Source organism: Bubalus bubalis, chromosome 1, assembly GCF_019923935.1.
Source record: "Bubalus bubalis isolate 160015118507 breed Murrah chromosome 1, NDDB_SH_1, whole genome shotgun sequence".
In the NCBI taxonomy this organism is placed as follows: domain Eukaryota; kingdom Metazoa; phylum Chordata; class Mammalia; order Artiodactyla; family Bovidae; genus Bubalus; species Bubalus bubalis.
This window is the reverse complement of record NC_059157.1, coordinates 157,107,443-157,134,467: the sequence shown is the minus strand read 5'-3', so window position 1 is coordinate 157,134,467 and position 27,025 is coordinate 157,107,443. Positions and strand designations below refer to the sequence as shown.

The 27,025-nt window shown below is 39.9% G+C and overlaps 1 protein-coding gene and 1 non-coding gene across 13 annotated transcripts in view; one reads left to right on the top strand and one right to left on the bottom strand.

Moving 5' to 3' along the window:
- The window catches only part of PLCH1 (phospholipase C eta 1), a 255,817-nt gene that overhangs the window by 55,340 nt on the left and 173,452 nt on the right, over nt 1-27,025 (bottom strand). For all 12 annotated transcript variants that reach the window (XM_044945543.2, XM_045166236.1, XM_044945563.2 and 9 more), the window contains 5 exons: nt 25,506-25,599; nt 23,343-23,546; nt 17,272-17,392; nt 12,385-12,556; nt 5,608-5,715 (listed from right to left, as the gene is read on the bottom strand). In XM_044945543.2, the coding sequence (XP_044801478.2) occupies nt 5,608-5,715; nt 12,385-12,556; nt 17,272-17,392; nt 23,343-23,546; nt 25,506-25,599 (699 nt within the window). The remainder of the gene's footprint in view (nt 1-5,607; nt 5,716-12,384; nt 12,557-17,271; nt 17,393-23,342; nt 23,547-25,505; nt 25,600-27,025) is intronic.
- TRNAG-GCC lies at nt 22,982-23,054 on the top strand. Its single transcript has one exon. It is a non-coding gene; the product is annotated as a tRNA-Gly (tRNA).

Here is a 27,025-nt window from a genome sequence, read left to right as displayed (position 1 = left end):
CGATAAAAGACAGAAATGGTATGGATCTAACAGAAGCAGAAGATATTAAGAAGAGATGGCAAGAATACACAGAACTGTACAAAAAAGATCTTCATGACCCAGATAATCACGATGGTGTGATCACTCACCTAGAGCCAGACATCCTGGAATGTGAAGTCAAGTGGGCCTTAGAAAGCATCACTATGAACAAAGCTACTGGAGGTGATGGAATTCCAGGGGAGCTATTTCAAATCCTGAAAGATGATGCTGTGAAAGTGCTGCACTCAATATGCCAGCAAATTTGGAAAACTCAGCAGTGGCCACAGGATTGGAAAAGGTCAGTTTTCATTCCAATCCCAAAGAAAGGCAGTGCCAAAGAATGCTCAAACTACCGCACAATTGCACTCATCTCACATGCTAGTAAAGTAATGCTCAAAATTCTCCAAACCAGGCTTTAGCAATATGTTAACAGTGAACTTCCTGATGTTCAAGCTGGTTTTAGAAAAGGCAGAGGAACCAGAGATCAAATTGCCAACATCCACTGGATCATGGAAAAAGCAAGAGAGTTCCAGAAAAACATCTATTTCTGCTTTATTGACTATGCCAAAGCCTTTGACTGTGTGGATCACAATAAACTGTGGGAAATTCTTCAAGAGATGGGAATACCAGACTACCTGACCTGCCTCTTGAGAAATTTGTATGCAGGTCAGGAAGCAACAGTTAGAACTGGACATGGAACAACAGACTGGTTCCAAATAGGAAAAGGAGTACGTCAAGGCTGTATATTGTCACCCTGCTTATTTAACTTATATGCGGAGTACATCATGAGAAACGCTGGACTGAAAGGAACACAAGCTGGAATCAAGATTGCCGGGAGAAATCTCAATAACCTCAGATATGCAGATGACACCACCCTTATGGCAGAAAGTGAAGAGGAACTAAAAAGCTTCTTGATGAAAGTGAAAGTGGAGAGTGAAAAAGTTGGCTTCAAGCTCAACATTCAGAAAACGAAGATCATGGCATCCGGTCCCATCACTTCATGGCAAATAGATGGGGAAACAGTGGAAACAGTATCATACTTTTTTTCTGGGCTCCAAAATCACTGCAGATGGTGACTGCAGCCATGAAATTAAAAGACGCTTACTCCTTGGAAGGAAAGTTATGACCAACCTAGATAGCATATTCAAAAGCAGAGACATTACTTTGCCAACAAAGGTTCGTCTAGTCAAGGCTATGGTTTTTCCTGTGGTCATGTATGGATGTGAGAGTTGGACTGTGAAGAAGGCTGAGCACCGAAGAATTGATGCTTTTGAACTGTGGTGTTGGAGAAGACTCTTGAGAGTCCCTTGGACTGCAAGGAGATCCAACCAGTCCATTCTGAAGGAGATCAGCCCTCGAATTTCTTTGGAAGGAATGATGCTAACGCTGAAACTCCAGTACTTTGGCCACCTCATGTGAAGAGTTGACTCATTGGAAAAGACTCTGATGCTGGGAGGGATTGGGGGCAGGAGGAGAAGGGGACGACAGAGGATGAGATGGCTGGATGGCATCACTGACTCGACGGACGTGAGTCTGGGTGAACTCCGGGAGTTGGTGATGGACAGGGAGGCCTGGCATGCTGCGATTCATGGGGTCGCAAAGAGGTGGACACGACTGAAAGACTGAACTGAACTGAACTGAATACCTTATAAATATAAGAGAAATATCTTCATATACATGTAGATAAAACATATGGTACACTAGACCTTAAATGTTCATTACCTTAACTCTCTGGCAGGGCAAGGAGGAAGAAGTTGTATCATATATTAGAAAATAACTGGAATTTTCAACTCACCTTCCACTCCTCTCCCTTTGTCACCAGGATGCAACAGCAGGCCTGGCACATGGGCATTTACTGAGTAACAGGGATCTCACAACATCATGAGGGAATTCATTCCTTCCCTGAGTGCTGACAAGTCTTCAACCAACAAGATTCTTAATCCTCCTCAAAATGGCTCGAATCATACAAGGAATAACTTCTGAAAGAAGCTCAATCTAAGGTGGTAGGAAGGCAGCGGACTATTAAAGTGTTTACTGTGAGACATACACAGAGTAAATATGATTTGGGGGTATTAATATGACACAAAAAAGTGGTTGCATGTTACTCTACAAAGGCTCATTTAAACTTGTTGGAAAGCTTGGTGTTCACAGGATAAGCTTTATGTACGTGACAGTTTGATATTTGTGCTTAAGAAACTGGTTGAACTCAGCCTTAGAGAGTGCAGGGGGAAAAAAGTATCAAATAACTCAGCAGAAGAGTAAAATAATCTGTAAGGTTGAAATATGGGCTAGAAAGTCTGTAAGGGACACTGACATTAGAGGAGCCCAAAAAGATGAATAATGGTGAGCTGGCCTCACTGAATCACATCTGTTAGATTACTGCTCTGTGGCTGAAAGGAAATTGTCCCCCGAGTCTTTGATCTGTGTGCTTCCTGGGTCACTGAACACATCAGCTTTATCTATGGCTTATTACATCATAAGCCAGATTTTCTCTATGGCTGAAGCCTCAAAATAATAGGGCAAATGCCTAAAGGATTCAATTAATTCAACAACAGAAAGCATTTATTAAAAGAGCAAAAGTTTTCAGTGTGGGTGTAGGTTTGAATTCCTTAGACGGTAGACTAAGAGGAGAAAGAGGGCCAGCATGAGGGTCCTGCCTTCCACCCTGCTACTAACCCCAAGGTGAAGCTTGGAGAGCTGCAAATCCTGCCTCTGATCTTTGCATCTCCTGTGCCCTCTGCCTGGAACATTCCTCAGATATCAATATGGCTAACTTCACTTCCTTCAAGTCTTTGCCCATGTGTTACCCTCTCTGTGAGACCTTTCCTGGCCCTCACATCTAAACCTTCCATAGACCCTTTACACATTTCTTCTCTCCCTTTCCCCCTTATTACTTATCACTGCCTAGTACACGTGCTACTTATTTGCTTTGTTTCTTGTCTGTCTTCCCTTCTCCCACCAAGGTACAGACTCCACAGAGGCAAAGGCTGTTCTGTTTTGTTCATTGATATGTGCCCCAATGTCTACAGCACACTGGCTGCACCTCCATAAAAATCTGTCGAGTGTGCAAATGAATCTTGCATAAGCCCCAAGACAACTAGCATTTCAGTATCCCTGAATGCTAAGTTAAAAATCTTTATCTGTTGCAATAATTCAGATATAACTTATAAATCTAACCACATTCTGTTAACTCCAAATTGAGGTTAAGAACCTCCTCTAAGGTAATTATTGGTTTCATACCAACTATGCACAGTACATCCACTTTTGTAGAAATCTGATCACTCGGTTTAGATCAGGCAATTTACATTCAACACTCAGATAAGGCATCTGAGCCCTCTGCTGACAACTAAACTAGAAATGGACTGATTGCAGATAATGCTTTGGCTTTCTAAATACAGTACTGCCTCTTCTCAGAGGAGCTCAAAAATAGAGAAAACAGATCTGAAAGGATGAGTAAAAATCTTATCTATTTCTGCTAGAATGTTGGTTTCTGCATATATTTTCTCTCCTAAAGTCTAACAAAGAGACACCTGTAAAACGTTATAGGTAAGGTGCTCTTCACATTCACTTTGGCCCAAATCAAAGAATCCAAGTGAAAGATCATGTCTATCTTTATGGACTCATGTTCTAAACTGTCTACCTATATGGGTGCCTAGACATCAACCAAGAGATTATGAAGCTTGAGAGGAACCCAGATGGATAGTTTCACAAATGAAGTAATTGATTTGCTTCCATAACATCTTAGCTAATTCTCTTTTGTAATTATAGATATTTAACTTAGAAAGTTAGAAGGCTCACTGACATTAGAAGAAATTTTATACTATTGGGTGGATTTAGAAACGAGAATAATGGGTTTCCTCAGAGCAATAAATACTATTGTAATAGTAGCTAAATTTCCACCACTCTTTTTTACTAAAAACTACATTCCCTAAACACATAACTTGGCCAAGACTGTTCCTTCCTTGGGACTTCCCTGGTAGTCCAGTGGCTAAGACTCAGTGCTCCCAACACAGGAAGCTTGGGTTTGATCACTGGTCAGGGAACTAGATTCCACATGCTGCACCTAAGAGTTCACATTCCACAATGAAAATGGAAGATCCCAAGACTCATAACAAAGACCCAGTATAGTCAAATAAATAAATAAAAACAAACACTCTGTTTATTGCTTCCAAACTGTGGACTATTCTGAGGCTGGCAACCAAGAGAATAAGCGGAGACAAGAGGCAAAGATACTGAAATTCAGAGACAAAAATCTGGTTTATAAAATAAAGCTTAGAAAAAGAACTAGATTACCTATAATCACAAGTAATTACCAAAATGGCAAGTAGCTATAAGAGCAAAAGCAAAGAAACTAAAATATTAACTGTATTTTCACTTATGTAAATCTATTTAGATTAATTTTCTGTAATCATAGCCTTATTCGTGGTATTTAATTGAGCTAATAAAAACTATTAAAAGGCAATAGATTAATACAGATGGTAATTTTTCCTTTTCATTTCAAGGCTGAATCTTGTCCATGTCATCCCTTCTAAAATGCATTAACGCCAAGAAAGAACTATCTACTGAGACTTCAGTTGTCATTAAGCTCTTGCCCTCTTTGAAAATAATACCAGCTCTCTTTAATACCTATAGGAAGCCACTGCCATTATTATTATCTCGAAGAAAGAAGACTGTTTTTAATGATGTAATAATTGAATTCAGGGCAATACTGTAAATTAGAAGATTTTGTGTAATATTTTCTTTTTTAGGAGGTAGGATAATAGTTCTGACATCTAGAGAAATACTACTTTTCTATAGAAATGAAATTGTAAACTCTACAACAAATTGACATGAGCAGGTGCTACTCTCAGATCATCACATGATCCTGGAAATCACGTGAGCTATAGAAGGTGGAGGTGGTCAAGAAGGGATGGGGAATAGGGAGGTCTTTAAGCCTTACATGTCTTCCAGGTTTGCATTTCCACTGGGGTACCTGGCTAAACTGTGCTGCTCTGTTTAAAAACAGAGCTCCTTGTTCTAGGACAGAAGTCTGAAGCCACATGCAGGTGACAAATTGCTCTTTGCCATTTTGTCTAACATGTGGCAAATTAAAGTTTTAGCCAAGAGTCTCATTGTCTGGAAGAGCTTGGAGATCTTCTGGTCCAAGGTGCATTCTCTCAGGGAGGGGATGAGCATTCTAGAGAAGCAGATCCTCTTGCAGCTGGGTTCTGTGAGCCAGCTTTGAATGGCAGCTTGGTGGGGCTGCTAGCGGGAGGCAGGGAGACAATGCTAAAGCCAGTTTATTTCACCAGACAGTGACATTTCCAACTGCAATTTGAGTTTTGACCAAGTTGTAATAGAAGGGAATTGGTCCCTGGAGAGAGGGTCAAATGGGTTAATCACTAAGATTCCTTCCAACTCTAAGACACAACAATCCTAGACTCAGTCACTCAGTAAACATTTGGGAGTCCTGTGTGCCAGCACACAACGTGATTTTCAATACATATCCTTTCTACACTACAGCCACCATATTTGTGACTATTCCAGCGCAGCAGCAGTTTTTACTATAGCACATGGAGGGTAAGAATTATGGCCAAGCCTGTAACTTACATAATGGAGCTTGAACTTGCACTCATCTTCAATTTCATCTGCGCTGTCTTCATCAGAAACTTCTCCTTCTTCGGCATCATCTCCAAGGTGGTAAGGCAGCTTCTTGCCCTGAAATGAAACACAACACCCAATTTAAAAATGAAAATTCAGGGACTTTCCCGGTGGTCCTGTGGTTCAGAATCTGCCTGCTAAGGCAGGGCACACAGGTTCAATTCCTGGTCTGGGAAGATCCCACATGCTTCAAGGCAGCTACCAAGCCCTCACACCTAGAACCCGTGCTCTGCAACACCACAAGCCACCACGATAAGATGCCCATAGACTGCAGTGAAGAGTAGTCCCCACTCACCACAACTAGAGAAAGCAACAAAGATCCAGTGAAGCCATAAATAAATTAAAAAAAAATGAAAATTCAGCAAGATAGGGGTATGAGGATTAGAGATACAAAATACTATGTGTAAAATAAGCTACAAGGACATATTGTGCAGCACAGGGAAATAGTCATTATTTTATAGTAACTTTAAATTGAGTCTAATCTATAAAAATATTGAATCACTATGTTATACACTTGAAGCTAGTATAATATAAATTAACTATACTTCAGTTAAAAAATAAAATACAAAATAAAAATGAAAATTCACAATAGCCAAAAAGTGGAAATAACCCAGTGTCTGCTAACAGATGAAAGGATAAACAAAATGTGGTACACATACACTGAAATATTACTCAGCTTTTAAAAAGTGAGGAAATTCTGACTCTTGCTACAACATGGAAGAACCCTGAGGATATTAGGCTAAAGGAATTAAGCCAGTCACAACAGAGTATTATATGATTCCACTTGTATAAGGTACCCAGAGTAGCCAAATTCATAGAAACAAGAAGTAAAACAGTGGTCTCCAGGAGCTGGGAGGATGGGGAGCTGTTTAATGACTATGGAGTTTCAGTTTGCAAGGAAAGAGCTTTCTGTACAAGGCAATGTGAAAGTACTTAACACTACTGAACTGTATACTTAAGATGGTAGGTAAGTCTTATGCCGTATTTTAACACAATTAAAAATAATTTTTAAAAATTGAAAAATGAAAATAAAATGTGTTATTCCTTACTTCAGACTGACTTGAAGGCAGATTGCTTGAATTAGGGACAAAACAAAAGGGGAAGAGACTTTAAAGAAAAGGCATTTTTCTTACTTCCAAAGAAAGCTGAGCACCAAAGAATTGATGCTTTTGAACTGTGCTGCTGGGAAAGACTCTTGAGAGTCCCTTGGACAGCAAGGAGATCAAACCAGTCAATCTTAAAGGAAATCAACCCTGAATATTCACTGGAAGGACTGAGGCTGAAGTTCCAATACTGTGGCCGCCTGACTCACTGGAGAGGACCCTGAAGCTGGGAAAGATTGAGGGCAGGAGGAGAAAGGCACTACAGAGGATGGGATGGTTGGATGGCATCATCGACTCAATGGACATGAGTTTGAGCAAACTCCGGGAGACAGTGAAGGGCAGGGAAGCCTGGGGTGCTGCAGTCCATGGGGTCACAAAGAGTTGGATGCGACAGCAACTGAAAAACAACAATTAGGGGTACTATATTAACAAATGCAAGTCAGACCAGGCTTCTGTTTGAGAATATATGACTTGCCATAATAGGCATCACCCCACCCCATGTCCTTAGAGCAGTTTGTTCTGAGCAGATTCAAAGTGCCCTTCCCTCCTGCTGGTGATCCCCTCTGCACAGAGCAGGCCAGTTTTTATGACAGGACAGTGCAGTGATATGCCTGCCCAGCTGGAGCATACCCCTCACAACTAACAGACTTCAGGAATCAGGGGCTTTTGGAAAACAAGGGGGAATTCCTATGGCAAAAGGGTACATGCTCATTATGATCTCAGTGATGTATAAAAACTCAAGGAAAATCTCTGGCAAGAAATATGGTCCATTATTAAGAGTACAGATCTCTGGGTAACAGCACTATGGATGATAGCTATTTTCTCCTTTTTTACATTTCCAAATTTATATTCAGAAAAAGAAAAAGTAAATAACCAGAAGGCATGGCCCAGCGGCCTGATAAGAGCTGCTAGGGCAGCTAACCATCTGTATCGGTAAAGAATCATACTTGCAAGCAGAAAGGAAAATTAATAGGAAACTGAATCCCTCCCCAAATCTTGGGGGTTTGGGGAGACAGAATCAGGCTCTGTGGCTAAGTGGCCAAGGTCACAGTGGTAGGCAGCCTCTAAAATACCCCCAGTGGCTCCTACCTCTTGGTTTTCATGCCCTTCTAGAATTCCTTCTCCTTGACTGTGGGCTGGACCTACTGCTCCTTCTAATGAATGGAAGACAGCAAAAGCAAAATGTCTAATAACTTTAGTTCTATGAGGGGATTCCTAAACACATAATGATGGGGAAAATTCTTTAAACATAGAAGGATGAGCAAATGCTTGGCAGCCAAAATTAATAATACGTTTCTAAATATCTTCCCAAACAACTAACCAGGCTGTCTTTTCTAAACTCAGGTTCCAGGGACTTCTAGTATTTCTGCTTTTCACACCATGGCTGGCCCACCTTTATCACTCTGGATCTTTCCCTCATCCACTTCTCCTACCTCCGCGGGGCCAACAGCATAGTCAAATTTTCAGAGAACTCCTCCCTCCCAGTTTTCCTGTACCTTCCCTGATACCCAAGCACTAGGCCCTGGGTGCTTCGCATAGTGATAAATTCAAAGCTGGTTAAATCATTTGTGTAATGAAAACAAAATCTTTATTAAGAATCCAAACTCAGGGTTTGAATGAATACTTATTTTCTTCAAATTACAAAAGGATGTATATAGGCTTAAAAAGTTGGTATTTAATTTGCCTTCATACCACTATGTAATACAATTCTTGTTTGTAAGTGCTATTTGCGAAGTGAAAACTACATTCTTTCCCATAAGAATATATATAACATAGATATATGAGTATATATATATACATTTTTACTATGATTCTAATTTAGAATAGCAAAATATTGTTTTCACTTCTTCCTGTCTATCTTTAATAACAAGGTAGCTTGGAATTAGGTATTGATGTCTACATATTACTTTAAGTCTTATTGATAGAAGGTCCCTATAAAACAAGTTTTATATCTCTTCATTTTAGAGAGCATTGTAGAATAGCTAAGATAATATGCCTAGCAGTACCAGAAATAAGGTACTCAATTAGGTGGTGACCAGACATATTCAGGGATATATGAACCTCCTTCATTTATTCACCACCAATTAATTTCTTCAGTCAACTTTGTTTTGAGCACAATGACAAACACCAAGATGGAGCTGTACAGAAGACACTTAAAACCTAGTGATCTCAATTCCCTCTCTTGAAATACCATCTTAGTCAATGTTTTTTCAGCTGTTTTTAATTGGAGGATGATTGCTTTACAATGCTACTACGTTGGTTTGTGCCACACCACAAAGGAAATCAACCACAAGTATACAATGTCCCCTCCCTCATGAACCTCCCTCCCCCACCACCCCATCCCACTCTTCTAGGTCGTCACAGACCACAGGGTTGAGCTCTCTGTGTTATACATATGGTTTGTATAATGAGCTATCTATTTTACATATGGTAATGTAGATGTTTCAATGCAACTCTCTCAATTCATCCCCCCTACTTCCCTGGCTGTGCCCACAAGTCTGTTCTCTATGTCTGTGTCTCTATTCCAGCCCTGCAAATATGTTCATCAGTACCATTTTTCTAGATTCCACATATATGTGTCAATATACAATATTTGTTTTTCTCTTTCTGACTCAACTTCACTCCGGATAATAGACTCTAAGTTCACCCACCTCACTAGAACTAATTCAAATTTGTTTCTTTTTATGGCTGAGTAATATTCCATTGTATTTATGTACCATCACTTCTTTATCTGTTGATGGGCATTCTGACTGGTGTGACGTGATACCAAATAAGCAAGAGCAATTCTGGAGTGTTGCACAGGGTTCTGATACCACAAGAAAGAAAGGAAAATGTAACCACCATGAGCAGTCGTGACGGGCAGGCCTGGCAGCAGCACTAAGACTTCAAAGCCCTTTCACTTAAATGTGGCGGTGGGTGCAGGGTAAGGAAAGTTGCCATCTCAGAGTATTCACAAGGCATCCTCGTTTTCACTCCTTTTACTATCTCATTAAAAGACAGGAGGGCCATATTTTCTGCTAGCTTTTTTAATGTTCCTGGTCCTTGAAAGATATGTTTTCCAGGCAAATAGGAAGAAAAGCAACAGAACAGAACATTATTTCTTAATGCCTCTCATGAACAGTGCTACTCATAAGGAAAATTATAGAATAAACTAAGGTATTCTAGCCGGGATAATCCCATGGACAGAGGAGCTTGGTGGGCTACAGTCCAAAGGGTCGCAAAGAGCTGGACACGACTGAGCAGCTAAGCACACAGGCAAGGTAGAATTTTCTGAACTTAACAGGGGTTCGTTATAAACAAAGAATGACCTAAAAGTCCCCCTCTGACATACATACTATTTCATGCAGGAGTTGCACTCAAGAATTAGATTGATTTCTCCATGGTCTATGGAAATATTTCTAGAAACTGGAACCATAGCTACCTCTTAGCGTCTAGCAGCATGGCCCTAGGAGAGTGGTTAACAACTCTGTGATATCTCTACAGACGTAAAATGCTTGGGCTAGATAAGGTTTCTTTCAGTTGTAAGCCTGTGGAAAAATTACTAAGTTTGTTACTATTTTTGTTCAAAAGCAAACTTTCATTTACTTTTCAGGAGAGATACACACACACACACACACACACACACACACACACACAGCTGGCCCTCCATATCTAAGGGTCGACTGAATCCACAGATGCAAAGGTCCAACTCTACCAGACCATTCATATGAGGGACTTGAGCATCACAGATTTTGAAATAATCCCCTATGGATACTGAGAGACTACTATGTATATCTGTGTGTATGTGTGTGCACATATATGTATGTGTTTATGTGTGCATGTGTGCGTGTGTGTGTATTGTGCATGCATGCATGCTAAGTCACTTCAGCCATGTCCAACTCTGTGCAATCTTATGTACTGTAGCCTGCCTGGCTTTTCTGTCCAAGGGATTCTCCAGGCAAGTATATTGGTATGTATTAAATATATGGGAAGGCATGTGTATATAGTTATAATAATGAATGACTTGTCCATCTCCAAAGTAGTAAGTAGTCATTCAAATACTGCCTTTGGGATCAGAGATGCTAAAGGATCTTAGCATCTAAGCAATGCTAAAGATTGCTCAGATGCTAAAGGAACTTAGGAAAATCAGTTCCCCTGTTGTTGCTTCAAATGGGAGTTTTCTGCCCCCACAGATCTAGGAAGTCTCCTTATAGTTTGGAGACGGTTACTACCAGCAAATTGACCACAGCTGTTTTGAAATACGCACAGCCCACATCACTGCAACTCTTTCCAATAAGTGTCTCAGGTCTTTTGGCTTTGATTCATCCTGGTGCCCATCAGCCTTCAGACATTTGGTGCCCAACAACCCAAAGCCCAGTTATATAGAAGGGAACTCAATGAGTTTATATCAAATATTCCTTAGGTTCCACTGTCCAAATGGACTCATTCGGTATTTATTCTTCTGACTGCTCAGCTAAAGACATGAAAACATTTACAAGGTTATAAAGGTGACACTGAGCTTTCTAATCCAACTTTCTAGCCCAGTTTTCACCACAAGAGTTTACTTTAGCAAGATTTCAGGAACACTGACCTTAACATCATTTCTTGCATTATATAACTGGAGCTTTTATTCAAAATGCTTTCACACATACACATGCCCAACGACATCTCTTTGATGGATTCAGCCTATAATTCTCATTTAACTGATAGAAAAACAGGTTTTGACCAATTTCAAAGATGAATACAACTTTTCCATTTGCTGTCCTCTCTTAACACCCCAGTTCTAGTCTCGCTATGAAATTACACTGTCTGACTTTCTTAGGCCTCCACTGTGCTATTTGGTTTTTGTACACACCTTTTAAAGTAAAATATAACTCCATTTAAATATCAATATTCTACTGCTTTTCCTTAGGTTTTCAGTTTCAAAACAATACAATTATCCAAAATGTTTTTAGTCCAAATACACAAAATTAAATGGGATTAAGTGAATCACATCAGCAATCTGAAATCTCAAGAAAGCTGTCTTCCCAGCTATTCCTTGTATTAATAATATTCATTTCAGGTAGTAGGTTTCCTCTCTGAGAAGATCTGTTCATGAAATGTCATTCTATTCGCCTACTGCTCCTCCGCGCGCACACGAATCCTATGGGGCGTTATGTCTGTGCCTGTGCTCCACTTTGAAGCCAGCTCTTCTCACTTACATAACCCAGGCTGATCAACCATGAAGACGTTTTTTGACAGACAGTTATTGGAGCTTGAAATGGGAGAAAAGGATCTGAAAGAAATGCTTCTGGATATGGACAGAAGGAGCCTCTCCTCTCGTGTAATGCTTGTCTCCTGTACACAGGCTTCTCTCCAGCATGAACCACCACTGACTAAAACATTCAACATTTGGCTCACAGTATTGATGTTCTTGCTTCATAAAAACAACCCCCAAAATACATGTTCAGTTAGTAATCAGCTTTTTCTAAAGGTATGACTATAAATAAATTGGAACAAGGTGCATGCACAAGTCTAGACAACCCTTCACTCTTGACTCTATTATTGACTTTATTATTCTCTTGATAAACCCATTTTTAGTCTTTGAGAGAAGAAGGGCTTAGTAGGTCATGAGTGCTTTTTATTTCATTTCTGAGGTACTTACCTTCACTAGGATTTTGCCTTTCAAACTTTGAGGGCTTGGAAGCTGCTTGGTCTCTCCTGTGTCTATACATGACAGGTCGAGTTTGTCTTGGAATATTCCTTTCAGGTACTGAGCAATTTTCCTTTGCTGCTGGATACTGCAGTGATTCTCAATGGACAGTATGACTGGAAACCTGAGAAAACAGCAGCACATTGTAAAGGCATCGACCACAGCAACTCACAGGGACTTTTGAAAATCATTCCGTGTTCACCCTGTTCTTACAAGCCTGGTGACAGCATTTGTTAAAGAGGTGATGATAAAGAGACACTGATGTATAGAACAGTCTTATGGACTCTGTGGGAGAGGGAGAGGGTGGGAAGATTTGGGAGAATGGCATTGAAACATGTAAAATATCATGTATGAAACGAGTTGCCAGTCCAGGTTCAATGCATGATACTGGATGCTTGGGGCTGGTGCACTGGGAAGACCCAGAGGGATGGTATGGGGAGGGAGGAGGGAGGAGGGTTCAGGATGGGGAACACATGTATACCTGTGGCGGATTCATTTTGATATTTGGCAAAACTAATACAATTATATAAAGTTTAAAAATAAAATAAAATTAAAAAAATGCTTCTAAAATGAAAACAATGAGAGACACATTTTTTAAAAACCTCCTCTGGCCAAATATACCTTACCAGGCATAATGGGTAAACTCAATACCAATCCACATGGGATGACTTAGTCTAATATTTTGCATCTCTCTCCCTCACACATATATATGCACACACACGGTACATACATTACGTCTCTTTTACAAGAAGAAATGAAAGAGAAAATTTTGAGAGATAAGAAAAATACAGAAAGAAAATGCATAATGTAATTTTGTCTTATTCATTCAAATTCTAGAAACATCTAGGAGACCACTATATTAAATGCATATATTTACTCTAAAAATATATATTTAGTACCCAGCTTGAAAATTACTATTGAGGATAAAATAACATAAAGGAATTTGTGTTTTATAGTGTCCTATATCAGGCATTTCAAAGTCATTTGTACAGAATTATATACTAGTCTTTACTTTTAGAAAGGAAAAAAAAGGCAGGCATTCTCCTCCGGCACTCAGGTTTCTGTGCAGAGATGTGGGACCCCAGTGAAGTTATTACCACAGATAGCCTAAGGAACCAGGAATGATTACATGACCTTACTCCTCTTTTGATTTTGTTTTTTCCTTGGAAAAACAAATTCAGGCTTATTTTTTCCCCTAGTTTTCCATCATATATCTTCTGAAGTAATAGGCAATAGATTTTTTTCATAACATACAAACCAATATTTAAATTGCCTAATATGTCTATATGGAGAAAAAGTTTTATTTCTGGGCTTATATGACAAGCACAAGCTCCACAATACAGGCTGTGACCTTCTGAAATTACATTCTATCCTCATTAGTAAATCTCATGCCAGCGGTAATATAAGAGATGAACCTTTGTGGTTGAGGTTGGTTTGGTTACCTGACTATAATTTGTTTACTCTTGTGTGCTCACATGGGTTTCACCCAGTGTGTTAGAAAAATAACAAACTAGCTACCCTGAGTTGTCTGTGAAATCACATCAGGGAATTCTAGCAAGGAATTTTAAAATTATCAATCTGTTTACAAAAAGTCTGTGTCTATTAGTGTCTAATGACGCTTGGTGTATAAAGCACTGGTTCTCAACAGGGGTGGGGGCGGCTGTGTAGTACCCCTCCCAAAGGGACATTTGTCAATACCTGAAGACGTTTGTGGTGGTCACAATGTTGTGAGAGGGGACTGCTCCTGGTGTTTAGGGAGTACAGTCATGAATGTACTCATTGTCCCACAATGCACAAGGCAGTTCCCATAACAAAGAATAATCTGGCCCAAAATGTCAGTAGTGCCAAGGCTTGAGAAACCCTGGTATAAAGATGCAACTAAAACTTAAGGAAAAGACTGAACTTTTAAAAGGTGTTAACAACTTTATTGACTATTTTCATTTGAAGTCCTTTTTTCCTAAGTTTTCTTCCAAACTTGAAGTTAGCATGGTTGTCACCAGAGTACATAGATAGCAGGTCTTCTCTATTTCAGGGGCAAATCCTTCAGCAACCTGGCTAAGTTGAGGAGCAATCAGGGCAAATTGATCCATCATAATTTAGTCCTCGAGAGTCTTCCATGTAGAAGACACCAGAAACCAAACCTGCTATGCAACAAGTGTCTCTTATCAGAACAGCATTTTAACTTCATATTTAATTAATGAGAAAACCAAACATTAGAAATTTTAAAGGCCACTACTTTCACTTTTCACTTTCATGCTTTGGAGAAGGAAATGGCAACCCACTCCAGTGTTCTTGCCTGGAGAATCCCAGGGACAGGGGAGCCTGGTGGGCTGCCGTCTATGGGGTCGCACAGAGTTGGACACGACTGAAGTGACTTAGCAGCAGCAGCAGCAAGGTCTATAAGATTAACTTTATGCAACTGTTAATTTTAATTTGCCTCTTTTTAATGCAGAAGTCATTTCTTGAATATCTGGTATATTGCAGGCACTACAGAATGAATAAAGGGGAGTTTCCTGGTGGCCTAGTGGTTAGGATTAGGATTCTGGGCTTTTACTGCGGTGCCCCAGGTTCCTTCCTTTCTCGTTCACTCCCTGGTCAGGGAACTGAGATCCCACAAGTTATAAACAGCAGTCCCTCCCCTGCCAAAAAAGAAAAGTTTGTTTGTTTGTTTGTTTTCCAAAGAATAAGACATAGCCACATATTTTCAATGAGCTCATGATCCTAAAGACATAAAAGGAGGCAAGTCACCAACAATTGCAAGAAAGTGCTGTATGATACGACAGAAATATGCTCAGAGTGCTAAGGACAGCGAAAAGGAGCATTTAAATAAATTGTGGTATGAGTAAGTTTTCCAAAGGGACAATGCCTAAGCAGTCTGCTAGGATAAGCAAGAATTAGGGGGTGGAATAATGGGGATGACTATCAGATAGAGAGAAGGGTACAAGAGAGGGGGTTGGTGCAGGGGTGAGGGGGCAGGCTGTGAAAGCAAGGGAATCCCTAGGGACTTCGGAAACTGTCAGTGATGGCAGAAGCCAAAGTCCCTGTGGACCAATGGTAGAAAGTGACATGGAAGAGCAAGAAGAGGCCGGCACAGAAGGCATGACTCTGTAAAACAGGGAGCCTTTGAAGGACTTTAAGAAGAATTACAATATCAGCTTATATTTTCAGAAAGAAAGATACTACTCCAGTGTGGAGGATGAACCAAAGGGAAGTGAAAATGAAGAGAAGGCAATGGAGTCAAAAGATAATTCAGCAAGTAGCACTGACAAGACTGGCTGAATCAAGAGTAACTCCCAATTTCTATAAAATCATTGGTAAGCAGTGCTACCTTCCTAACTAGAGCAAGAGGAAGCTTGGCAGAAGGAGATGCTGAGTTCAGATTGGGATGGAGACCCCATGCTGGCAGGAGTTTTATCCTTGTTCAGTGCTGTGGCTCCTTACACCTATCACAGTATGCCTGGGTTAGAGTAGGCACCATTAAATAGCTAAGTAAATGTCTGAATAAACAATGAAATTTGTTGGTTTTCAGGTACCTATGAGATACTCAGATGAATCTGTACTAAGAATTTTTCAATATATCTCTGAAACTTAGGAGGAACATTCTTGATATATAATTGGCAAATAACCAAGAAGTAGACCAAAGACACGTTGGGAAATGATGACTTTTTTCTTTGTTTGGTGACTACTCCACGTGGCATGTGGGATCTTAGTTCCCCAACCAGGGATCCAACCTGCGTCCCCTGCATTGGAAGTGCAGAGTCTTAACCACTGGACCATCAGAGAAGTCCCGGAAATAGTGACTATTAAAGGAGTCAGAAAATGGACTAGAAGACCATAGGCTAAACAAAGAGAATGAGAAGCAATGGCAGCAATAGAGGAGAGAGTGTTTTAACAGAAGACTCCCCCCTCCCCCCCCGCCCCCGCCAAAAGCAAGTATTAAGGAGAAAATGTTCACCGTCATCCAATGCCAAGGAGGGGTCAAGTGACATAAAGATTCCAGACACTGCAGTATATACAGGAAATCCAACAAGTCTGGAAATCAAGACATTATTATTTTATTGTATTGGCATACAATACTGATGTATGGATGTGAGAGTTGGACTATAAAGGAAGCTGAGTGCCAGAGAATTGATGCTTCAACTATGGTGTTGGAGAAGACTCTTGAAAGTCCCTTGGACTGCAAGATCTAACCAGTCCATCCTAAAGAAGATCAGTCCTGGGTGTTCATTGGAAGGACTGATATTGAAGCTGAAACGCCAATACTTTGGCCACCTGATGCAAAGAGCTGACTCATTTGAAAAGACCCTGATGCTGGGAAAGATTGAGGGCAGGAGGAGAAGGGGACAACAGAGAATGAGATGGTTGGATGGCATCACCAACTAAATGGACATGAGTTTGGGTAAACTCTGGGAGTTGGTGATGGACAGGGAGGCCTGGCGTGCTGGGGTTCATGGGGTTGCAAAGAGTCAGACACGACTGAGTAACTGAACTGAACAATACTGATAAGCTATTTATTATGTACAGTAATCTGCATTTCTAAACTTTATGGACACTGTACACCCCAGGTTTAGAAACTTTGAGGTCACTCTTTGGAAGAATAGGCTTCAAGGAGGCAGCATCTTGAGAGAGAATGGGGTAAGGAATGAAGAGAGCACAAGAAAGCATGGTTGTGGGGCCCATGCTATTTGTTCACAGTGTTTCGTTGGGAAGGAGGGAGAGAACTGGGGCAGGAGAAAGGGAGATGTAGCCTCCAAGGAAGCATGTGGTTTGGTGGCCAAGTTACAGCAGGCAGCGTCCCGTGTGCCAGCTGAGCCTGAGTCCCCACTGTGCTTGACTTACTCATTCTTCACAAAGGCATGCTTGTTGATGGTCTCTACAACATCTCTGAAGAGGATCTTTGAAGTGAGCGTGTAACCGTGGTGTACCACCGGCTCTCCGTCCGGGCCATCCCAACAGTCAACTGCCAGAAAAAGAACATCACATCAACAACTCAAAGTTTCTGGTATTTCCCAATATTTCTGGAAATATCAGACACGTATTAAGTTTGTTGTTTGAGATTATACACTAGGATGATCATGACAAAGATGTCAGACCAAAATGAGTGTTCTGGCATATTTATCAGGATAAGGAATTAAAGATTATAAATGATTTATTGTGAATGCTTATAGTTAACAAGGAGGTCATACAATCAGCTTAGCATTTACCAAGAACTCTCATTAGAAATTGATCTAAATCCAAGAGACTCAGAGAATGAACTTATGGTTGCCGGGGTAGCGGGGAGGAGGATGGGGAGAAGGGATGGTTAGGGAGTTTGGGATGGACATATACACACTGCTATATTTAAAATGGATAACCATTAAGGACCTACTGTATAGCACAGGGCACTCAGGTCAACATTTTGTGGCAGCCTAGGTGGGAGGGGAGTTTAGGGAAGAATGGATATATGGGTATGTATAGCTGGATCCCTTCACTGTTAACCTGAAACTATCATAACATTGTTAATCAGCTATACTCTAGTACAAAATAAGTTGTTTTTTTTTTTTTTAAAAGAAATTGATCTAAATCCAACTGACTATTCTTGAGGATAGTGATATTTCTTATCAGATTATTTCTCTAATTTTACTTCTTCCTATTCAACTTTACTGTTCTTTTATGAAGTCTCAATGACCCTCTCAAATCAAAACCAGGCCTTTTCATTATTGTTCACTTAAACTCATTATGTTTTCATTAGATTTATTTCCATTTTATTAATTCTACAGTAGTTGTAAAACAGCATTGACTTCTGAAGTTCAAATCTTTAGGCCCTGCTAAGAGTTATGTGAACATGGACAAATGATTTAATAATTTAAAGTATTGTTTCCCCATCCATAAAAGGAAAACTAAGAACAAGACTTGAATTGTAAGTCTGAGTGATTCATAAATAAGTACCTGTGAAGATGATTATAATCCTGCATGGCACATAGTAACCATTATTGTTATTGATACTATTGATACTGTTATATATATGGACAAACTCACTGGCCCCCAGCTGAAGAAACACAAAAGCTTCCTCACCATCCTCCCTGACTCAGAGTTTGTCTTCCCTTGTTTTACACTCCACTACCAGACTAATTTCTCCAAACACTGCTTTCTCCATGTCACTACTTTGCTTTGAAGCATATTCAGTGCATAACATAGCATCCAGTACATATTATGTACTCAGTAGATATATGTTAAATTTATAAATAAAGTCTATGGAAGCTGCTGCCTGCTTAACTCCAAGGTCCCTCCCTATCTCTGGTGGTAGAGACTTGCCATTCAGCTAAGGTTGTCTTCTCTCTGGCCCTGGTTCAGAGCTGGACTACAATTCTCAGCTTCCCTTGCAGTAGGACATGCTGCTGAAATGTGGGTAGAAGTGATGCACCACCTCCACATCTGGCCTATGAAAGCCTGCCTTACACTGTCATTCATGCTCCCTCTTCTGCTGTGATTTGGAAGTTGTGCTGAAAATGGCACAGATGCTGAGGGAAAGAGCCTGCATCCCTAAATCACTGCCAGAAAGACTCCCCCATTAGGAACAGCTATTTTGGACTTCACATAAAAAATAAACTTCACTTGTTTTAAGGCACTAGGATTGAAAAACTAGTTAATTAATATCCTAGCTCCTGTTTGACAAGTCAAACATTTTTTTCTCCTAACAACAAAACTACCAGACTTATTCCAGTTACTCAAGCTTCCTCACATACAATCTTACTTCCATGTCTTTGCTTCTTTCATTTAAGGTCAACTGACATGTCCTCCTTCACTTTGCTCATTTCAGTCCCAATCAAGGGTCAAATCCTTAATTAAGAATTTGGATCCTAAACAAGGATCCCCCACAGATAACCTTGCCAGCTCTTGTGATGTTGCCCTTCCTTATGATAGGGGGTCACAAATTCAAATGCCAACAAGAACCTGAAAACAAAAGCATTAGTCACTCAGTCATGTCCAACTCTTTGCCACCCCATGGTCTGTGGCCCTCCAGGCTCCTCTGTTCATGGGATTTCCCAGGTAAGAATATTGGAGTGGGTTGCCATTTCCTTCTCAGGGGATCTTCCCAACCCAGGGATCGAACCCACGTCTCCTGTGTGGGCAGGTGGATTCTTTACCACTAAGCCACCAGGGATGTCTTTGGGCCTGAATGAAGTCAAATATATGAAGATATCTTCTCAGAAGAGAAGCTCCATCCATCTTTTGACATGTATTTTATATTCTTTGTTTGAATATAGACATGAAAAAAAATAAACAGATGTTTCAAAAGTATGTAACTTAACAATATACCCCAATTTATATCCCATCTTAGAAGAAAAAGGGCATAACAGGGTTCCTCATAAATGAGTTACTTTCTTTTGAAAAAGAATGCAAAGTAGCAGGCAATGCCACACTAACTTGATTATCATATACCCAAAAAAACATATCTTCATAAGTAACCACATTAGTCACGCAGTGTTCTTTTGCTAACATATGAAAGAAGGTTTTCTTTTGCTAACATTTATAATAAGAAGAATTTGCATAGTTGAGGATGGTCTCCTAATATTCACTTTTTAGGTCTATTTTATCACTTGTCTGTTAAATGAGGAAAACAACACTCCCAAATGGTGCTGGAATGTGAATGACTAGCATCGATCAGTTCAGTTCAGTTCGGTTCAGTCACTCAGTTGTGTCTGACTCCTTGCGACCCCATGAATCACAGCACGCCAGGCCTCCCTGTCCATCACCAACTCCTGGAGTTCACCCAAACTCATGTGCATCGAGTCAGTGATGCCATCCAGCCATTTCATCCTCCGTCGTCCCCTTCTCTTCCTGCCCCCAATCCCTCCCAGCATCAGGGTCTTTTCCAAAGAGTCAACTCTTCGCATGAGGTGGCCAAAGTATTGGAGTTTCAGCCTCAGCATCAGTAGCTGATTTCAAATGGCCATGAAGACCTCGTGTAAGAGCTAGTGCTGTGACGAGAACATTGGCAAAGTAGAAATCCTCTAACCAATTTCCTAGCCACGAAATAGCCAAGTCCATTTTTTTTCAATCAGACCACACAATAGAGGCCCCCGAAAGCACCCTGACAAAGAGTTGGTCAGATCTGAGGGCCAGCTGAGAGGTTAACATGACAGCTTTTCACAGTGGAACTTAGAAATGTTCCACCCTGATAGTGCTCCCAGAGATAACAGGGAAAGCTGTAAACCGATTATAATGGCAATGCAACATCAGTTCCATAATGAGAGTGAAAATCCCCTGGACAGAACATCCATATTTATTAAGCAACTAGGGCTGAAAATCAAGGGAAATAAAAGGCCATGTAAAAAAGAAAAAAAAAAATGTTGTCTATGTGATTTGTTGACAAACCCACTTCATCAAAAACAAAACTGATTGGTGTTCCTCAAGACACGATATACACCCTGACCAAGGATATTGCTGCAACTGAACTAATAGAGACGGAAAACACAATATTAACCACACAGATGCTTGAAAGTGGAGAGATTCTTCAGGGTCACAGTACCATGAAGAAACTGTCCAGAAGCATTACTCTCCTTCTCTAAGTACTATACTTGCCAAGAGCTGCTTCAGAAAATTATCTGTGGGCCTGCAGTTTTTAATCCACCACCTGCTACATTCTATAAATCAAGTTCCTTAAATCGTAGCCACAGCTGCTTAACAATAAAAACAACTTCATCCGGAACCAAGGTAGATAAAGCACTGCTGAGTGTCTATAGATTGGTGCCTCCGGACCCAAGATTGAAGTGTAAGCTAAGATCTTCATGTTACAGGGCTGACAAATTGTCAAGAGAGCATGAAAGATCAGGTTATCAAGTTCTAAAGTCTTTAGAAACATGTAGATATTTAGATGCCAAGCAAATGCCTCCTATTAAAGCCAACCTCCCCTCTGTGCTTTGCATTATGTTTTCTGGCCTTCCTTATGTGACCAGATGGCCCGCATTTGACCTCACCTTGGGCTAGTCATGTCATTCAATGCTTGTTCCTCCAAAGACCACACAGGCTTCCTGGAGAAGCAAAGTGGTGCAGTCAGACAGCTTGAGTTGAAATACCAGCTTCCAACCTTTCCAGCTATGGCACCTTGAGTCACCAACCCTACCCCTCTTCTTAAGGAGATCACTCCATCTTCCTTAGTGCTGTAAGAACTAAATGAGAATGTATGGAAAGCAATTAACCAGAACCTAACCCACAAAAGGGGATGAAATCATGGTGAATTCCCTGTTCCTTCCCAGTACATTAAAAGCCAAGGTGACCACCATAGTTTCAAACAGGAAGCTGAGTACGTACAAAGCTGACCAAGTCTCCCAGATAAATACACTTCTTCTTCTCAACAAAACCTTCCAGAAACAGCAGCTTGACTTTCATTGTCCAGTCATAGACTATTGCAACAGTGAAAACTTCACACTGAACCATAGAGGAGGAGTTTGTTGATGCAGGTTTGGGGAGGGAGATACTTGAGAGACTGCAGTCCCCTAAGTGGTCTTGTACATTTTCACCTACACTTACACATGAAGGTCTCTGTAAGTGATCTTGTACACTACCACGTAGAAAACTCAGAATTGTGGAATCTTTATCTTGTCTGGATCCTTCTATTGTTATTTAACTGACTGATAGGAATGTCTACATAAACGTTACAGAGTTACTATAAACCCAACCCAGGGAAAGCTGAACTCATCCACGCTCTTCCTTTCGGGCCCCAGAGTAGATGATGGCTCCGTCACTCCTCCCAGCTCTCCCCTGCTTGCCCTACTTCCTTCACTTTTCTCACCAGGTCCTGCAAGTTTACTTCTTTAATATCCATATAAACCTCGTTCTCACTTAGTCTAAGCTTTCATAATCTAATCTTCTATAATCCTTCCTTTGAATCATTTCAGTAGCTTTCCCACCATTCTCCTTGCCCCAGTTTCACCTCTCTTACCCCTCTACAAACATATATCATTTAAAAAAATTATCTTCTTACACTGCTGCCCAAGCAATCTTTCTAAACTGCAAGTGTGACCATATCACTGTAGGTATTAAAACAATTCACTGGATGCTTATTATGAAAAGCTAAACCTGAAGCTCCTTATCACAGCATTCAAAACCCTTTCTCGCAGACCCATCTATTTTCCCTGACTGACTTATCTCATTTTACCTCACCCCTTCACTCTCTGTACCCCCTTTCTACCACGTATGCATCAACTGGTAGAATTCTCACACCGTATTATTGTTTTTAGTGTCCACTTCTTCTATTAGACTGTGAGCTACTTAAAGACAGAAACTATGTCTCATATCTGTGTCCTCACCCCCAAGAACCTCCTAGAAATTTAATAAATGTTGGCTGATTGACACATCATTAAGTATCTTAAAAATAAACAGTTACTCTAAACTATTTTTACCATCATTTAATCAAAAAACTTCCTGGGAAAAACTTTCATGTTCATCACAATTTTTCAGCACCTGAAGGTGTGCCTCCCAACTGCTAGTACATATCTCTCTCCCTGCTTGAACTGTAAGGGGGAGACAGGATTATGAATTAAGAATGACTTTACAGAGGGATTTTTCCCTGGTGGTCCAGTGGCTAAGACTCTGGACTGCCAATGCAGAAGGCCTAGGTTCAATCCCTGGTCAAGGAACTAGATTCTGCACACCACAACTGAAAAAGGACCCTGCATACTATAACTGGAAGATCCCACATGTCCAAATAAATAAATGTTTTTTAAAAAGAAAGAAAGATCACAGGCAGTGACCCGGTCCTGTTCACTCTTTAAAAAAAAGAAAGAAGAAGAATCACTTTATAATAAGTGGAAAAATGATTTTGATTAGTGTGAGTACATTTTTTAGGTCTCCATTATTTCCACTAGACTTTACTGACTAAAGGACATATTCATCGACATACATTGGCACTCAGACAAGGCACGCACCTTCCACACAGCGACAGCCCTCCTGCAGCACCCGCGCGTACATGTCCACTTTGGACTGAGACAGGAGCTGGTCCCCGGTCAGGTATGTGTTGTGGGAGGAAGCAATGTAGTAGTTGCACAGGGGCTGATCCATGTCCTGGTACACTTCATGATGCAGGGGGTTAAAGATGTCACAAGCAGGACTACGCATGAAGTTCGTGAAGCCTTTGGAAGAGAAAGGGAAGTGTTATAGCTTCAAAGCCAGGGACTTCCCTGGCGGTCCAGTGGTTAAGACTGCCTTCCAGGGCAGAGGGTGTGGGTTCAATCCCTGGTTGGGGAATTAAGATCCCCCTGGCCTCAAGGCCAAAAAACCAAAATATAAAACAGAAACAGTACTGTAACAAACTCAACAGAGGATTAAAAAGATGGTCCACATCAAAAAAAAAAAAATCTTCAAAATAAATAAGTAAATAAAGCCTATATACTTACCTGACTCCCAGGAGTACAAAAGAGATCAAAGTTTGTCCAGAGTGCTTATCTTATTTACCTTCAGGACAACCTTTGCAGGGAATACTGAGGCAATAGGGGATTGCCCAGGTCAAATAGTGTCAAAAACTGCAGTGTGACTTTGGGGAGTAGCAGTTTAAATGTAACCTAAAGAAAAACAGACTTTTTAAGAATTTTGATTGGGGGAGTGAGGGGCTTATTGCAACGCTATTCAGTAACTTCTGAGCTCCAGCTGTGAGTGTCCAGTGTGACCTACCGGGTGGCTGATGCAGTGTTAAAGCCATATTTATCCAAAGTGATATACTGATCAATAACAATCTGATAGGTTGTTAAGTTGATTTGAAAAACAGTATTGTCTGTGTCATAGTGGAGGTAAAGGTCAGGAATTAGGCAGAGCCTAAAATCAGGGTATGATTATTTAACTATGAAGCTGGTTTGGGAAGATGCTGCTAATGGCTAGCACATTTATAAAAGTGATAAAGTGCTGTAAGATTATGCAGAAAACCCTATTAGTTTTTTTACAGTTTTTCAAAAACATAAGTGTCTGGGTAGGAGAGGCATTCATTAATACAACAAATATGTAAATGTCCTACAAGTACTTAAATGATCACTAGGGTAAATCATTTCAGCTCTTCAAAAATCCTGTGGTAAAACTACCAGTACATATCCTGGGAAACTCTGGAGAATTTCTTTATGTTCATCTTCATGGTTATGGCCATAACTTAGAAAGTATGTTTAATTCCATCTCTTAAGGCCCTACACCAAGGAAGTAATTCATTTATTGGTAAAGAAAGGTCCAAATTAGTTTATCTTCTTTCACTGTTTTTAAAATAGCTTTTAAATATATAAACATTAAATCATTTCTCTTCATTTTAATTAGCCTCTGTCCCCAGAAGTAAACATACAGTGTCAAAACCCCCTTGTCCACACTGAGCCTGTTTGGGGAATAGGAGGCCAACAATCAAAACTGGTGAGATAAACCATGGCTTCGGATGCTCTTGTGGGCAGTGGGGGGGTGCCCGTGGTTTTTTTAATCAAGATTATGTGTTCTGCCTAGGACCTGTTCTCTTTTGGGTAGCAGGCTACAGTTCATTTCCCTATATATTTTAAATACATGGAACTTACAAATACATGCAGCTATATACATACCATTTCATTCATATGCAAAAACCTAGGAGCTAGATTCTGACTATAGAACTGTGGGCAAATTACTTAATTTCTTTAAGCCTCACTTTCTTCAACTATAAAATGAGATAGTCATTAACAAAATTTTCAGTTCCTACAACCTCTCTACCACTACCAAGTAAAACAAGTGAGTTGCCGACATTTTAAAAGAAACATGTTTATTTAAGACCAAATTCTCCTTCCTTAGGTTGAGACTATTTCTAAAAATTAGGCATTTAAGAAAAGTCAAAATATTTCTTGGCATATATTATACATAGTGGTATCAAGCTGACTTGCTCAGAGGGGAAAATGCTATTGTCATTGCAAAAGTAAGAGAAACACCAAAATCATGACATCTGATTTGTAGGAAATTATGTGTGTGTTGTGGATTTTGTTTGAATCATCTGTAATTCCAAGGATATCTCCCGATTTCTTTTCCTAAAAATTTTGCTAGAAGGTAACTTAACAATACTGAATGGAGAAATGAGAAATTAAGAATATTAATCGTTTTACCTTCTATGCCAAGGACATTTTTCACCTTATTTTCTTCAGAAACTTCAAATTTCCTTATGATGTCAATACAATAGTCTGTTGTCACATTTGTCATCTAAACAAAACAGAACAATAGTAGAATACTTGCAATATCATAAGATATTTTTCTCCATGCTAAAAAGGCATGTTGATTTTTTAAGCGTTCTTGATACAATGCAAAATGGTGAAATGAGCAGTGTTTGACGTTACTTGTGTCATAACTACTTAATATTTGGAAAATGATTATGAACTCAGTATTCCTCTGCATCTTTCAGATTTAATCAGTGAAAATAGTCCTTCAACTATTGATCTCCATGAAGCAATAAGATTAATAAAACCAAGTCAATAATCAGTGCAAATGCATGACTGAAAATCCACTCACTATAAGCCAGTAGCTAGCAAAAGTAATGCCTTCCATACAAACACTGAAGTTGGCTAATCATAAATTGTATGTAAAAAGAAAATGACTCCCTACCAAAGCATAATGTTCTAGGTAAATCCACCTGTGTGTATATATCTACAGATCCTTCCACCAATTCATGGGAGCAATCTGCCATGGTGCTTCAAGAACATAAAGGTTAGCAAAAGAAAATAAAAAGATAGGTGAGAACTCTGGAATGAGAGTGCTTATATTCAAATCAGCTGCCTCATATTAACATATAACATGTGCTCTTAATATTCAAATAAACTGCCTTACTTAAGAACACATGTAACAGTATGTTCTTACATAAGTCACTCACATTCTCTGTGGCTATCTTATAAGCTAGCTGTGAGGATTAAATAGATTAATAATTCTAAGAAAAATGTATGGTACCCAAAAAAGCTGTATATGTTAATAGTACTGAATTAGTCTGAAGTTTGCTCCCTGATAGCTCAGTTGGTAAAGAATCCACCTGCAGGAGACCTTGGTTCGATTCCTGGATCGGGAAGGTCCCCTTGAAAAGGGAAAGGCTACCCATTCCAGTATTCTGATCCGGAGAATTCCATGGACTGTATAGTCCATGGGGTTGCAAAGAGTCGGACATGACTGAGCCACTTTCACTTTGCTGCAAGTACGTTACATGCTTAGTGTGTTACTAGGAAAAGCAAGCTCTGAGAATAATCTCTTTAATACTAACAAAGGATGTGATATTTTGATCAAAAATTCATTCAGTCCCACAATTGAACAACAATATTTAAATATACTAACAAATAACAATAGAAGATAAGTTGGGAGCCAGTATTTTATATTTCTATGATATTCTCAAAAATTTCATTACCTCTTAGGTTCAATACTTACGTTCTAGTGAACTCTAAATTCAAACCATCTATTTAATATCATTTAAATTTTTGCAGGGAAAGAAAAAGCTCTACAGTGCAACCATTTTTGCATGTTTGAAGGAGCATAGAATGCTTTGTTCCCCTAAGGCTAGCTGCATATTCTTTGCATAAATTTTACAGTCTTTACTGCATGCAGAGGCCTCCTTAGCAGCCATCACCCCAAAACACATAAATACATGATA